The following is a 16,101-nucleotide window of genomic DNA, read 5'->3' as shown; positions in this document are numbered from 1 at the left end:
AGTTGTTACTATCCTCCTTCACATAGTAGCAATGTCCTGTATAAGCTTCATAATTCTTTCATTTGAAAGTGCTCTTTGAACTTCAGATTTTGACCAACCCCTAGATGTCAAATCTCATTCACATTTTGGAGCATCATCATCATCAATTTCCTGCTGATACACACATACCCTCAAGGGGTGTACAGGTTACTGTGACAATACAATATTATTATTATTATTACATGACACCTTCAGGCAGTCCAAAGACTCATCAAGGGTAGGCACCTACTCTACAACTCTCTGGTGGAGACAACTCTCTGTCTCCACTACTCAATCCAACTGCAACTACACCAACACCATCTACCACCCACCACTACCATGCATTTCCACAATCACAAACATCTATGCCCACAGCGGGATTCGAACCTGCAGCATTTTGGCTGGAGAGATAATATGATTAAGTTCAGGCTGACTTGATATGATTAAGTTCACAATATTAATAATCTCTTATCAGCAATTTTACTCCAAATTAGTCTATTACTTCATAGCACTCCAATTGTATCACATCTTATATTTCTTCAATCAATGGACATCCTCTGGGTCTTTTTCCTTCCACCTTGGCATCAAACATCTGTTTTGATTAGATCAGCTCACACATTATTGAAAATGCTCACAATGTTATATTTCTTCCTACTGTCTTCATTTTTAATATGATTCTGCCAGTGATGCCCTCTGTTCAGATCCCTAATTTTTCTTAGATCTCACATATCTGTAGTGTCTAATCTTTGATCAAGTATTTTATTTCTAATCCAAATCTCAGATCCACAACTTAAAACAGGTTTAAACACTGTCGTTTATACTACTAATCTAGTGTGTTGGCTAATTTCTCACTTATCACATCTAAATAGCTTATATAGTTTACTTGTTCTATAGGTCCTCCACTGAGAATGTAGCTAAAGTTTTCTATGTCCCTGCCTATTTTCATAGTTTTGGTCTTTTTATTGCTGTTTCTCATGCCAGTTTCTTACAGCTGTTATTCAGCTTAGTTAGAGAATATACTGGAGATTTGCCCCTGATTTGTTTAGGAGTACAAGGGGAGACTGAAAAATTCTGATAAACACCTGGAACAAAAATAATATCAAAGCAACTGACATAACCACAAGAAAGAACATATCTTAAAACTCTTTGACCTCCATGTTTCATTAAATTATAATATATATATACACTCGGGTCTCTTTTCACACCTATCTTTTTTATGCGGTTTTGAAGTTATGCGGTGCATATTTCATGCAAATTCGGGTTTCCCCATTGTACATAATGAACAGTATGTTGCATAACGTGAGTAACGTGTAAGTAGTGAGTGTCCATTAAGTTTAATTTTGCATGTGAATAAGTGTTTGTCTTTTCATTATCGTAAGTCTAAATTTGGCTAATTTTTATTTTAAAGAATTTTAAAGGAATAAAAGCACCAAAGAAATTGCTTTTTGTTTGGAAATGAAAATTGCAATTTTATATCACTTAGCAAAAGGAGAGGGATCTGTAAGAATAAAAACCTGTCCCCCTCAGTGCAAATATAATTCGAGAAGGTCTTGAACTGTGCGGTAAATTGGAAAATCATTTTCTTGTTAATGACACAAATTCTGAATGAGCCATTAAATTCCAATGTGAGTTGAAGAACTGTATGTCTGGATATCTCAAGCTGTATAAAAAATTAGTAAGATCATCATCACAAAGTTTAATCACTGATTACATTGTCAGAAGAAAAAAATCAGCACAGAACAAGGGTGAAGCTAATTCTGTTTGTGAAGAACCATTCCCTTTACCATACAGATCTGATGCACTGACTATCTCTTCTGGTGATGAAAGTGATTTCGCAGTAGTTTGCAAACATTCTCGAATATTGTCTAAGAGCAATGATAATTCTGATGAAAAAATGTAAAAAAAAAATTTTACTTTTCAATAAAATTAAACTTAAGCATTCTTATTTTCCTGAATTTTTATAAACTTTTTTTAATGTGATTTTAGATTTATTTTAATTCATTGCTTTGGTTTTATGCGGTTTTAGGAAAGTATGGAACGTATCCCTAATCGCACACAAAATTTTGTGCGATTTTTTATATGCAGTTTTCTGTGGAACTTATCTACTGCATAAAAAGAGACCCGACTTTATATATATATACAGTATATATATATATATATTTTTTTTTTCTTTTAGGATATATAAGAAGAGTTGCGTTAATATCATTTTTGCTCTAAATGTTTATGAGAACTTTTCAGCATACCTCATACAACATCACCTGCATAAAGCAAAGAGCTAAGTTTGATATCTCTAATTCTAATATCAGGGTTAATATCACTTTGTTTCATAATGAGATAAGAGTGCACCCTTGTCTTACACTTGATTTTACATCTAACCATCTTCCTGTATTTCCTTCAATTCTAACTGCTAGCTTACAAATTAAATATTACTGACTATGTAGACACATATTACTCTGTATGATGATGCAAAGTTGGGAACAATTAGAAGTAACATTGCTGATATTAATTCCCTTCAGGAAGATTTGAATAGCTTTTTACTTGGACATAGGAATGGGGGGGGGTTGTAGTTTTAATATCATAAGTGCAAGGTATTGCATTTTGGAGTGCAGAAATATAAGGCTCTGTACTATACTGATGGTATATCGTACTGTGGGAAGTGGATAAGATTAGAGATCTGGGAGTGATGGTTGACAGTAGACTGAAGTTTAGAGGGCATATTGCTAGTGTTGCAAAGGCTGCACGTTGTAGTGCTACTATGATAAGAAGTACACTAACATGTAGGGATAAGGAAGTGATTGTGCCACTGTATAAGGCACTGGTCAGATCCCCCCCCCCCCACTTGGACTATTGTGCTTAAATCTGGTCACCTAGTTTTTCAATGATGTGGAGACATTGGAGAGGATCCAGAGGCAAGTGACTAAGACAATGCCAGGACTCTGGAATGCTGGCTATGGAGAGAGAGAGAGAGGTTGAAGAAATTTAAGTTAGTGAGAGGATTTTATCAGATTAATCCAGAGGGGATTATAAAAAGAGTAGAAGGTGAAAGGGGAAGAACCAGAGGTCATCATCCCTGGAAGTTAAGTAAACGTGTGATAAAGAGGAGTGTGAGAAGTAGATTTTTTACATGGAGACTTGTCAAGTCTCCATGTAAAAACGTACACTATGGAATGTGTACAAAAATGGACGTTAATCCAAGTCTCCTCTCCGGGAGACTTGCATTAACGCATTCCAGTAATGTATTCCATTCACATTACTGGAATGCGTTAATGCAAGAAGTTTTAAGGATTTTAAGATTCTATATGATAAATATGTTGTCAGCTGAATGAACATCCCATGATGAGTCTGCCGACTCCACGGAGGGTTTAATAATAATAATAATAATGTTCTATTTATTCCATACAGTGTAATGTTTTGAAATATTTTCTCTGATCTTTCTCTGATGTTTTCTCACCTTGTCATGTGGCATTTCTAGATCTATAAAACTTAGGAACAGATCTTTGTTATATTCACAATTTTTCAAATAGTTGAGAAATCATGGAAATATAATGTAAAGTGAAAATCTGATCTTGATGACCTTTACCTGGTTGAGCCTAACTTATTCTCTAAGTTTCTGTTTCACATTTTTTCTTAGCTCTTCTCAAGAAGCATATGTCTTGCTTTAACACTTAGTAGAAAAATTCCTCTGTAATCCTAACATTTAGTTTTATTATTCCCCTTTTTATAGACAGAAATAATGACAACTCAGCTCCAATCATTTGGAATTCAGTCCTCATACCAGGCATTCTGAATTATGCACAGTAGCCACTGCAAGACTTCTATACTTCACTATTTGAGCATTTCTAGTTGAATATTATTATTATTACGGGTATCTCCATGGAGTCAGTAGACTCATCATGGGAGACCCAAACTAGCAAAACAATATCTGTCACACCTCTTCTTGAATTCATTTACAGACAAAGAGCTCACAACTAAATCAGGCAATGAATTCCACTCATTCAGCACCCTCCAGACAAAAAAACCTTGTTCTGACACCCTTGTTAACCACACTCTTCTTTAATTTCCAGGGATGACCTGTTGTTCTTCCATCACTATCACACAGTTGAAACATTTCCCCTGCATCAATCCTATGAAAACCTTTCAGTAATTTAAATGTTTTTATCATATCCCCTCTTCTCCGCCTATCAACCAACCTCTGCAATCCACAAGCTCTCAATCTATCACTCTTCTCTGAACCCTCTCCACAGCCTCCTCATCTCCAAGGAATCCAGGTGACCAGACCTGAGCACAGTAATCCAAATGTGGAAGTATCAACACATTATAAAGGGGGAACAATAACCTCTTTACCTCTGGATGCCAGTGTGTTCTCAACAACCAAGTAATCCTATGTGCAATCTTGGACACCTTAGCAATGTGTCCCCTTCAACTTCATCTCCCTATCTACCAACACCCCCTAAGTCCCTAGCCTCATCGATCTCTTGGAGTACCGTTCCATCAATGTAGTACAAAGCTGGTAATCTTTTAATCCCAAAATGCATGACTTTACACTTTTCCACTGATATCCATTATCTTTTGCCCATTCTACCAGCTTATTTAAATCATCCTGCAAACTTTCAACATCAGCTTGATTTTTTATTGCACTACCCAACTTTACATCATCAGCAAACAACTGAATATCTCCCTTCAAGCCATTTCCTATATCATTTATATACAAATTAAACAACAATGGCCCAAGCACAGAGCCCTGAGGCATGCCACTGGTCACCTGCCTCATCCTGGACTCAGCTCCTCCATACACCACCTTCTGGTATCTCTCCCTGTGCCATTCTCCTATCCATCTATCCATATCACCAATTTAGTATCCATTCCCATCTGCTCCAATTTGCGTAACAGTGTTCCATGGGGTATCCTGTCAAAAGCCTTGCAAAATCCAGAAGTACCACTGTGTAGCCAATTCCTTTGTCCAACTCAGATGTCATTCTATTATGAAAAGTTAATAGATTGCTAAGGCAGGATCTACCTTTAAGAAAACCATGTTGGCCTGTATAGAGTATCATATCCTGATCCACTCATTCTTGAATTTTGTCTTTAACCAACTTTTCCAATACTTTTACCACTACTCCTGAGATGGTGATTGGTCTGTAATTAACTACCGCAGTTTTAGAGCCACCCTTATGCAAAGGAACCACTTTGCTTAACTTCCACTCCCTAGGGACCATATCAGAGTTCAAACTTAAATTAAATATCCAAGTAAGAGGGGTTGACAATTCATTTGCACATTCGCACAACACCTGAGCTGATATTCCATCTAAACCTACAGCAGTGTTTGCATTTAAATTTTGCAATATTTCTTAACTTCGATTCTCACATTAGTTATTGATACAGGTACAGCGATATCCTCACTTGGGTGATAAACTTTATATAATTTACTTTAGCTGCCTTCCCACGTTTCAGGCTTTTGATAGCTTTTTATATCTCATGTATTGATATGTACTGCTGTTTGCATTCCTCTTGAAAAATTTACACCTTTCATAAGCAAGCAGAATATTTCAGAATAGTTTCTACTACTGTTCTGTCTTTGCTTGTTTCATTTAATAGTAATTCAAAGTTATTATTCAAGACATCTAGAGTGTGTTCTTGAGTTTTGATGCCCTCTGTATCATATTTGATAATTTTTACAATACTCTTTCCTCCATTTCTAAGCTTTTCAGTGGCCTCCAGAACATTTTGCCACCTTCCTGATACTTATCTTCTATATCGGGGGGGGGGGGGGGGGGGAACCCTTTCAGACTCGTGGGCGACATTCAACTTTCATTTTTAATAATAAGTCTGCAAGTCCTGTAGTCTGCAGGTACAAGTCCTTTCAAATAAACTAATATCTTGAAATAATGTCTTCTTTTCTGGGCATATTTGTTCAATTACAGATAAACATCGTTTAATAAATTCTGAATCTGTATCAGACCTTCATTCTTTCGCAACCAGTTCCACTATGACATAACTAGCACGAACAACTGATTCATTATGAATACTTTTCTAATTAAATATGTTTTACTGAGCAGTCAAAGAAGCTTGTAATATATTAATTTAAAATTTTCTAAGTTTACAGTTCAAATCCTTATATTGGCTTTCATGTTAATTCTAGTAATAACATCTGTTATTATATTCTTTCATAACAGCAACATATTTATGACAAATAAGACAAAGGGGCTTACCCCCATTTTCAATAAAGTTCTTGCTGTTCCATTCATCATTAAACCTTCTTCCTTCATCTGCAATTTTACATTTTCTTGAACCCATTTTTGAAATTATTTTTAACAAATATATATCCTCTGAAAATAATAGTTGATTTTATTGAATTAGTGAATTATATTAAAAGACGGACCAGGGAAACGCAACTGCAAAAGTGTGCCAAAATGTAAGTTGTCATCGGATGAAGTCACCTTTGTTATCCCACTAATGATGACTTACACGGTCGACTAATGCCAAGTGGCATGGCGATATCATAAAGTATATGTATAAAATTAATTTTAATTTATTATTCATATTATAAAATGTATTATCTAAATAATTCGACATACAGGCTACATGCCATGTAAGTATGGTCAACCTTTTATGGGCTGCCAAAAATGCACGTTTGTGCCGCATGCAGTCTGCAGGCCGCCAGTTGCGAACCCCTTGTTCTATATTTTTACCAGTCTTCCAATGACTTTTGTTTAGCCTACTTTTACAGATAGCTTGGCTCTCTTATATTGTTATCTGTATTCTTTTAGGCTATCTATTGTCTTATTTGCTAGGAACTTTTGATGTTTATTCTTTTTGTCCAGGACTACTTCTTTAACTTCTTGTGTTTACTCTGAAATTTAGGAAACAGCCCTAGAAAGGACTCTATTATGAAGCATAATTCCACTAACATGCAGAAATACATAGTTTCACATCTGTTTCAATGTGTAATGCACAGCATTAGACATCTATAATCCAAACAGCAACTTGCACTTAACATTGAAATGGCATTCTGCTCATCCACCCAAGTTAAAGTATTTAGATCATGACAAACTGCCACGAGCATCACTCCTTATAACTCTCCCAAACTTTGCCTCATTAGCAAATAATTGAATATATTATGTTGTAAAATTATGTTGTAAAATTCACACACACACACACACACACACAGAGGAGAAGACTGAAAAGTTCTCATAAACATGTAGAACAAAAATGATATTAAAGCAACTGATATAATCACACGAAAGAACATATCTTAAAACCCTTTAATCCCCATGTTTTATCAAATTGTAATAATTTGTTCTTTTTCTTTTAGGATATATAAGGCATGTCAGAGGCTTTGAAGAAATTCGAAGACACAAAGTTGAGGGCCATCAAGTTTTTTCATGCTGCAAGAAATATCCACAACTGAGATTCACCAAACTTTGTGTGAGGCATTAGGGGGACTGTGCTTGTGACTTATGTAGAATGTCCCAGCATATCCAATAGTTGCCAGATTGGTGGGCATGTTTAAAAGAGACAACAGATGACTCCAGGTCAGGAAGACCTTCCACTGCGATCACACCTGAAAATATTGATGCAGTGCATGCCATGCTCCTTGATTGACAGATGAATACTAGCCAAAAACATTGCATAGGCTTTGGGGATATCCAGGGAATGAGTTGGAGTCATTATCCACTAGCATATAGACATGCAGAAGCTCTCTCTCCATGAAATATCTTGGAGTTTTTGAATAAAATTCCATATAACTTTTGATATGTAAGCCATGACTTAACATGTGCAAGCTGTGAAAGTTATTGAAATATGTGCAATGCACATGATCTATTAAAACTAATTTTTAAAATAAAGTTTACTTTTATACAAGTAAACTTTATATTTATACAGTAAAGAAAGAAATGTATTTTCTTTTTTTTTTTTTAAATATCTAATCAATTTATGATGAACTGGTCATGGTATTATCACAGAAATAATTTAATGGTAGTGCATCTCTAAGTATCATTGCAATATTTTAACACTGTTTGAGATAAATTAGATGGAAGCTTAATCAACTGGGCAACTATCATCCTCATCAACTTCTACTGTAGGTGACATTGATAAAGTTATTAATATTTCTAGCCGATCTCTCAAAGAAAGCTGTGTGCTTATATCTAAAAGTCCTGAGTTTGCCATTACTCTAAAGATTAACCAATTATGAATATTTTTTGTCTTTCCATACAGAGAAATCTATGTAATATTCCATTTCCTAATATATCTTATCTGAAACTTAAAGCATTACTATTTAAAAAAAAAAAAGTGATCTTCACAAAAGCTGATGAGTGAAAAGCATAATTTTAGATGACAAGGAATACAACAGAAAATGTACTCCACTGATACATATCATAACACCTTCTGATGATCCAACTTCTAGTCAGTTGTATACATTGAACAAAAGTCATTTATGAAAGGTCTTTTTTAGAATGAACTGAAAAGAAGCTAGACCTACCATGGTTACCCTCCTAGATTTTAGTCTCCCTAAAATTTATAAATAAGATATTCCATTGCAACACTTGCACTCAACTGTATTGGCTCTCCTTGTTACAAGATGGCAAGCATCTCTCCAGTTTTAATATCTTCCTTCATCAACAAATCCACATCTTTTATTAAACACACACTAGATTTTAAAAATAAAATCATAAAACTTCATCTATTTCAGAATTACTTCACGTGTCAAAACAAATTTCACCAGTAAATAGATGATATGACCATGAGTAACCTCCTTTCTCTTATCCTGGTTAATTAATTATTTTATGGAATTCTTGAACAATGTCTTCTCAAAAACAATCAACTAAGGACTTCATTATGGGTTCAGATACATAGATGATATATTTTGTTTAGCAAGGTTCTATATTCAAACTTCAGGACTTTCTGACTAAGTTCAATGCTATTCATTCTCAGATACAGTTTACACTAGAAATAGAAAACAACCATCATATTTTTCTCGATCACCTTATTTTGCCATCCAGGTGGGAATTTTCAGTTTTCCGTTTTCAGTAAGAAAACCCATATTGATCTCACCACCATCCTTGTCAAAAATCTCGCACCATCAAAATAGTCATTCATCAAGCTCACTTCTTTTGCTCCACCAAGGCACTGTTAATTAATGCAATAAATACACTATAATAAATCCACCTTCCTGACTAACATTTTCAATGAGCCTTTCATCAGCAATGCCATTAAGTTATAGAATTTCTCTGTCTCTAGCCTCTCAGAAAGATGTTAACCCATATTGTCATCCTGCATGTTAAAGATTTTTCCAAAGGGACATCTTAAAAATACTTTGGTTGGGTAACATTCAAGTGGCCTCCTTTATAGCTCTATGAAGGGCAGATTTCCTACACTCATCTGTACTCATGCTTATCAAATTCCTTATACTTGTGGTTTGTCCTGCTTCAGCCAAACTGTAGAACAATCTGGACTTGCAAAATATGCGATCTTTTCCAAGCACGAGATTCTCTGGAAGAAAACTAAAGTCCAACATAACAGTCATTCTCTCATAGCAAATTTTTACACAAACTGAGAAACCTTGCTATATTACCTTAATCTCAGTAGATCTGATAGACAAAGATTATCTATTGCTTTTAAAAGGAATCATCCTTAAAGCAACTTGTCCAATCTGTGATAAATCCTCATTAGGATTTATCACAGATTGGATCATGATGCCCTACATTATTTACTGCAATATTTTCATTGTTGAATCTTCAGTTATGTTTGCTTGGGCCTTAATGCCATTGGTTTAAATTTATACTGATGATGTGTGTGATACTTGATTGAAAATTTTATATTATCACTTATGTTTTCAATTTTTATTTTTAAATTTAAAAGAGAACTGGCAATTTAAACATTTTACTTACTTTTTTGTTAATGACACAGTAACCCAAGAAAATGTAAATACCAGTCAGTAGACAGAAGAGTGAAAAGATATAATGTAGCACCTCAAGTGATTCATTTACAGATAAAATTGCTAAAACCCATGTAGCACCCAAGATAGGAAGAAGCACAATTCCCAGCCATAGCAATGTCCTTAAAAAAAAAAAAATAAATAAATAAATAAAATTATATAAAAAATATTGTGATGTAAGTTTATATCAGAATGTATTGTTAGGAAAAGCAGAATATATTTTAAATCAAAAATATCATTATGTCTTGTTTTATCCTTTATTCCAATTCCAAGTGTAAATAAATAAATAAATAAAAATTATTATAGCAGCATTACTTCTTTATGGTTAAAAATGTTTCTGATCTTTTCTTTAGAATACAATAATAACTGTTGGAGAATATACCAGAAAAAAAAAAATAAATAAATAAATAAAAATAAAGTAGAAAAACCTTGTAAGGAAACTATAGTTCACTTACAGAAAATTATTTCTGGTCAGTTAAATAATTAGTAAAAATTGCAGGCACTCATACATATATATATATATAGATATATATATATTTTTTTTTTTTTTTTTTTTTAAAGCACATTTTACAATTGTGTTCTAGTCTAGTCCACCATTCATTATCACAAACAACTAAATATGAAGTCATTTTTTTTGCAAGAGGCATAATTTTGTCTTTAGGACCCAATAATAGTGATCCTACAAACAACAAATTATACAATAACCACAGTAATTAACTTGAATGAAAGTACAGATATTTTGTACTGGAAATAATAGTACATCAGTGTGTAGAAAGAAGCAAATCAAAGAAATACAAGGTACATACAACAATCAGTTTACCAATTAAAAACAGTTGCCATGAGCTAGATATTAATATATTAATAAATAATATTAAAACTATTATTGATGTTTACATAAAATGAGGATCTCCCAAACTTTTGGGAGAGAGAGAGAGAGACAATCATTCTGATTCAGGTTAGGTTGATATAAAAGTGTTTTGCAACTTTTTGTGAAAAGGAATTCATATTTAAAACTGCTTCTATGAAGAAGCAGATGAGCATCATCTCACCGGATACTGTGTCAGGTGTCAATACTAGATGTGCCAGACCAAACTTTTGAGGTTTCATATATTCAATGCAATACTGATGTTCATTAATTTTAATGGCATGTCTGCCTGAAGTACGAGTATATCAAATTACATTCACAAAGAATCTGGTAAACAACAGCTAAAGATAGAGATGACAGTTTATCTTTTATAGATGGTAACAGATGAAAAATTTTATTGATAGAAATATATGTGGGAATAAGCAGATACCTCTTCAAATTTCTACTAATAGGTTCAGGGATAGCAGAAATATAAGAGATTGAAACCCTGTGTTCTGAGCACACATTATGTGTTCTATTAATTAAAGACTTGATAACACCAATTTTTTGAGCAGTGTTGTGAGCAGACATTTGAAGAATGTATCTGCCAGAAAGGTAGGTTTTCGATAAATACTGGTTGACAAAGTACCAGAGGATGTGCAGGTAAGAAGAAGAATGTCCAAGAATGGTAAACTACCAGCACCCCCCCCCCCATGGTGGACTGAATGCATGGTCGAAGGTTATTGATCCATTGTAGTAAAAGTGGTAAGTTCATTTTTAGAATGAGACCAAATAACAAAAACATCATTGATGTAGCGAAATCAAAGAAAGAGTTGGGGATGAATGGATGAGAACAAGGTATCTTCCAGATGGTTCAAAAAATAGTTTGCCAAAAGTGGAGACATAGGGCTACTATGGCAGTGTCTTCAACTTATTTATAGATCTCGTTTTTTCCAGCTGAAATATTCTGATTGCATAACAAATTCAAAAATCAAATTCAAATTCACAAATTCAAAAAAGAGAAGAATGCTATTATAATTTTCAAATTATAATAGCATCATTATTTATTATTAATAATAATTATTAATCCACTTTTTATTAATTTCATTATTAATTATTAATAATTATTATTACTATTATTAATAGAATTATTTTTCATTTAAAATAAAAACTGCAAAAGAAGAAGGAGGGAAAAAAACAAATAATAATAATTCTTTGATCAAGCAAATTTAAACTAAAACTCATTCAGCAATGAAAATTATTGGAATTTCACAAGAACCACCTTAGGATTCAAGGCAGATTCACATTGTGCAAGAACCATATAGAATGGTGATACTTTTGCAAAATCTTATAACTGTGTCAAAAGTTAGATCATGTTATGATGGAAATAATTTTCAGTCTGATTGAAATAACTCAGGTTTTAATATAGATCCCCTATACCAAATTTTATTAAATTCTCAGCAAGCCAGTGTAGAATTATTATTATTATTAATTGATCTGATTAAATGATCTCAAGCATATTGCCAAACAATATGATCCAACTGACACACACACACACACACACACAATAAAAAAACCAAAAAAAACCCCAGATAAATGGAGATTTTTTGTGTGCAAACTAAAGCCCAAATTTGATTAAATTCCATCCTATTCAAGTGGAATGATGGCAATATATCATCTTTGCACATTTAGTTCCTCTTGCAAAATGATATAATGAAAACAAAAAAAAATGAGATATTTGTTCTTAAGGATTCCAAATAAAAAAGTTCAATAAAAGTCCATCTTGCAAGAGTCCCAGAAAATGTGCACACAGATAGAAAGAAAAGAAATCTAATTATTATTTGTACAATTTATCTAAAAATAAATAAATAAATAAAACAATAATAATAAAAAAACGATAGTATTCTATGTAGAAATGGTAAACTATTTATTCAGCACTTGTCCAACCACAGGAAAAGAATTTTAAACAAAAACATGAATAAAATTATAGCTTTAACACTACATCAAATTGTCATCTGGATATACAATTTCTGTTTAATAATGCATAAGGAGTGTTTTCAAGGAAGGAGAATTAGCAGGATAATTGATAGATTAGATATAAGACAAGCAAACGAGCAATGAGCTAGTGGTGGTTTTTGGAACAAATGACGGTTGAACATAAAAGAGCATGTAAGAATGGATATTAGGAGGTTGTTGAAGAGAGTGAAAGATAACAGTGTGGTTGGAAGGGTAGCTAGTGTGTTCTGTAGGTATGATAATGGTAAGCTGAGAAAGAGAGCAGGGATTGTGAATATATGTTGGCAAAGCAGTGTGAGGAGAAGGGAGTAGAGTTTGTGAATGAGTGGAAGGCATTTGAGGGAAGAATAGAAATGTACAAACGTGAGAGATTGCATTTGAATGGATTTGGAGTGAGTCAGTAAGAGAGACTATTGTTGCAAGGAGGAATGAGTGATGTGAGCAAGAGAGCAGAGGAAGTAAGAGGTGTGAAGTAAAAGATCAGGAACAGGTGAGACTGAAGTTATTGGAAATGAGAATAGTAGCACTGAGAGTGATAATGATAAAACAAGAATGCATGACAGATAGAGAAATGGGGCCAAGACAGGACGAACAGGGAGACAGTATAAGGAGAGTGGACGTTGGAAGTAGTAGTGCATGTGTATATGGGAATGGTCAGTATAGAGACTATTGTTGCAAGGAGGAATGAGTGATGTGAGCAAGAGAGCAGAGGAAGTAAGAGGTGTGAAGTAAAAGATCAGGAACAGGTGAGACTGAAGTTACTGTAAATGAGAATAGTAGCACTGAGAGTGATAATGATAGAACAAGAATGCATGACAGATAGAGAAATGGGGCCAAGACAGGACGAACAGGGAGACAGTATAAGGAGAGTGGACGTTGGAAGTAGTAGTGCATGTGTATATGGGAATGGTCAGTATGGGAATGGGATGGCCTGGGATGTAGAGTCTGAAGAGATAGATAGGGTAAGTGGTGATAAAGGCAGCAATTGGGGAATAGTTAGGTGTAGAGCAATCACAACCTATAGAGGCATGCAAGGAATTGTTTGACACCTAAAAGTGAACTGCTGTGTTTATTTACAAATAATACTAGGAGCATCAGGAATAAGAGAAATTAAATGGTTTTATTGTTTGAGTTTATTCAACCAAAAATTGTTGGAATAAGTGAAGCATGGTTAGATAACTGATATCCTGACAGGAATGAAAAAAAAAAAGTATAATGTATTCCAGATGGACAAGAACAGAGAAAAGGGGAGGACAGGGTGCTGTTGATGATAGCAGGTCAATAATGTACATTCAAAGTAGAGATGTGAGATGTAAATAGTGGTAATGATTTTGATTCAGTACAGTGTGAAGTGGAAGTAGACAGGAAGAGATATTCAGATTCTGCAATAGGCCAGAGAATGTAGATTGGTGATCAAAGAAATGTACGAGGGTGGTCTAAAAAGTTCTCAGCCTAACAATTAAAAAACGAATTTATAATTTCAAAATTATTTTTATTTTTCAACATAATCTCCCTTAAGACAAATAGGTTTATTCCAGAGATGCTCCAGCGCCTTTATCCTGTCCCTGTAGTGGTTCTCAGTAAGATCTGCAAAATACCCCTCTACAGCTGCAATCACCTCTTGATTTGAAGAAAAACACTGACCAGTGAGGAAGAGTTTTAGTTTTGGGAAGAGATAGAAGTCAGAGGGAGCCATCTGGGGAATAGGTGGATGTTCCAACAATTCATAGTGCAGATCCCTTACTTTTTCCATTGCCAAAACACCTTTGTGGGGAGGTGCTTTGTCCTGATGAAAGATGATTTTTTTCTTCTGTGCAAAATGGGTCTTTTCTCATGAATTTTTTCATCTAGTCTGGTTAAAATATCGGAATAATATTCCCCGGTTATTGTTTTACCCTTTTCAAGATAATTAATAAACAAAATGCCTTTAGCATCCTAAAACACCTTTCCTGATGATGGAAACCTGACTTTCTTTGGTGCTGAACAACCAGCTTCTGTCCACTGTTTTGACTATTGTTTGGATTCTTGTGTGTAATGGTGAATCCAAGTCTCATCCATAGTAATAAATCGATGCGCAAAATCAGTTTTATTTTTGTAAAACATTCCAAGCACTGTTCAGACATTTTCATGCAAGTGTGTTTTTGATCTACTCCGAGCAAGTGCGGCACCCATCTTACACAATACTTTTTCATTTGCAATTCTTCATGCAAAATATATCGTATACGTTTTTTTGAAATGCCTATAGTCTCAGCAATTTCACACACTTTGACTCGCTAGTCACCCTATACCATATCATGCACTTGATCAACGATTTCTGGTGTTGTTACACTTTTTTGGATGTCCTTCACATGGATCATCTTCAAGGCTGGTACGGCCATGTTTAAACTCGGCAGCCTATTTCGTAATTGTCGAAAACGAAGGAGAAGAGTGCCCATAAACTTTTATGAAGTTCAAATGAATTTCTTTTGGTGTTAAACCTTCTTTACAAAGAATTTTATAACCACATGATACCCAATTTTATCCATTTCAAGAGATTCAGACAACACTTTTGCTTCAGATAGCTGTATAAAACAAACTACTTGATAGAATGACTTGCAATTTCACATGGATGATTATGACAGATGTACCAACTTAGAAAAAAAATTATGTTAATAGTGTTGCCATCTATGGTCGAGGCTGAGAACTTTTCAGACCACCCTCGTATAAGCAACTTCAGTTAGTGAACAAGGGAAGGATGATCATTATGGGTAATTTTAATTATGGCACAATAGACTGGAATGAAGAGATAGCATTTGGAATAAGGAAAATGAATTTCTTCAGAAACAACTGTCTTAGGGAGTATGTAAAGGAGGGCACACATGGATTGAGAGTTTAGATGTGATCATTTTATCAGAGAATGTGATTGTCAGTGGGGTTTTGCACTTTCCTCCAGTTGGTGAGAGTGATCAGGAAGTGGTCACGGGAATTGTGATTAGTCATATGAAGACATCTGTGAGGAAAGGATATATATGGAATTAAAAGGCTGGTGATTATGAAAAACTTAGAAATATCATGTTAGGGGAGGGAGATAAATGCTGCATGGGAATTGACCAAAAGATATTAAACAACATGAATGTGTGATGGTCTTCTGACAAAAGATAATAAAGGAGGTGTCAAATGGATGAATAAAGGGATTAAGTATGAAATTTGGAAGAAGAGGATACTGTGAAGGCAGAACAAGATGAATATTGGTAGCAATGAATTGCATGAGGAGTATAAAGAGCAGGCCACATAGATACTCATTTGGTAA

The 16,101-nt window shown here is 34.2% G+C and overlaps 1 protein-coding gene across 1 annotated transcript in view; it reads right to left on the bottom strand.

The window, feature by feature from the left end:
* Positions 1–9,869: 9,869 nt before the first annotated feature.
* The window catches only part of stan (Protocadherin-like wing polarity protein stan), a 777,611-nt gene continuing 771,379 nt past the window's right edge, over positions 9,870–16,101 (bottom strand). The window contains exon 31 of the mRNA XM_090397383.1: positions 9,870–10,074. Within this exon, the coding sequence (XP_090253509.1) occupies positions 9,870–10,074 (205 nt within the window). The remainder of the gene's footprint in view (positions 10,075–16,101) is intronic.

Source organism: Typopeltis vanoorti, chromosome 1, assembly GCF_054136105.1.
Source record: "Typopeltis vanoorti isolate ZY-2024b chromosome 1, IOZ_Tvanoo_1.0, whole genome shotgun sequence".
Lineage (NCBI taxonomy): Eukaryota > Metazoa > Arthropoda > Arachnida > Uropygi > Thelyphonidae > Typopeltis > Typopeltis vanoorti.
This window is presented reverse-complemented; position numbering and strand designations above follow the sequence as displayed.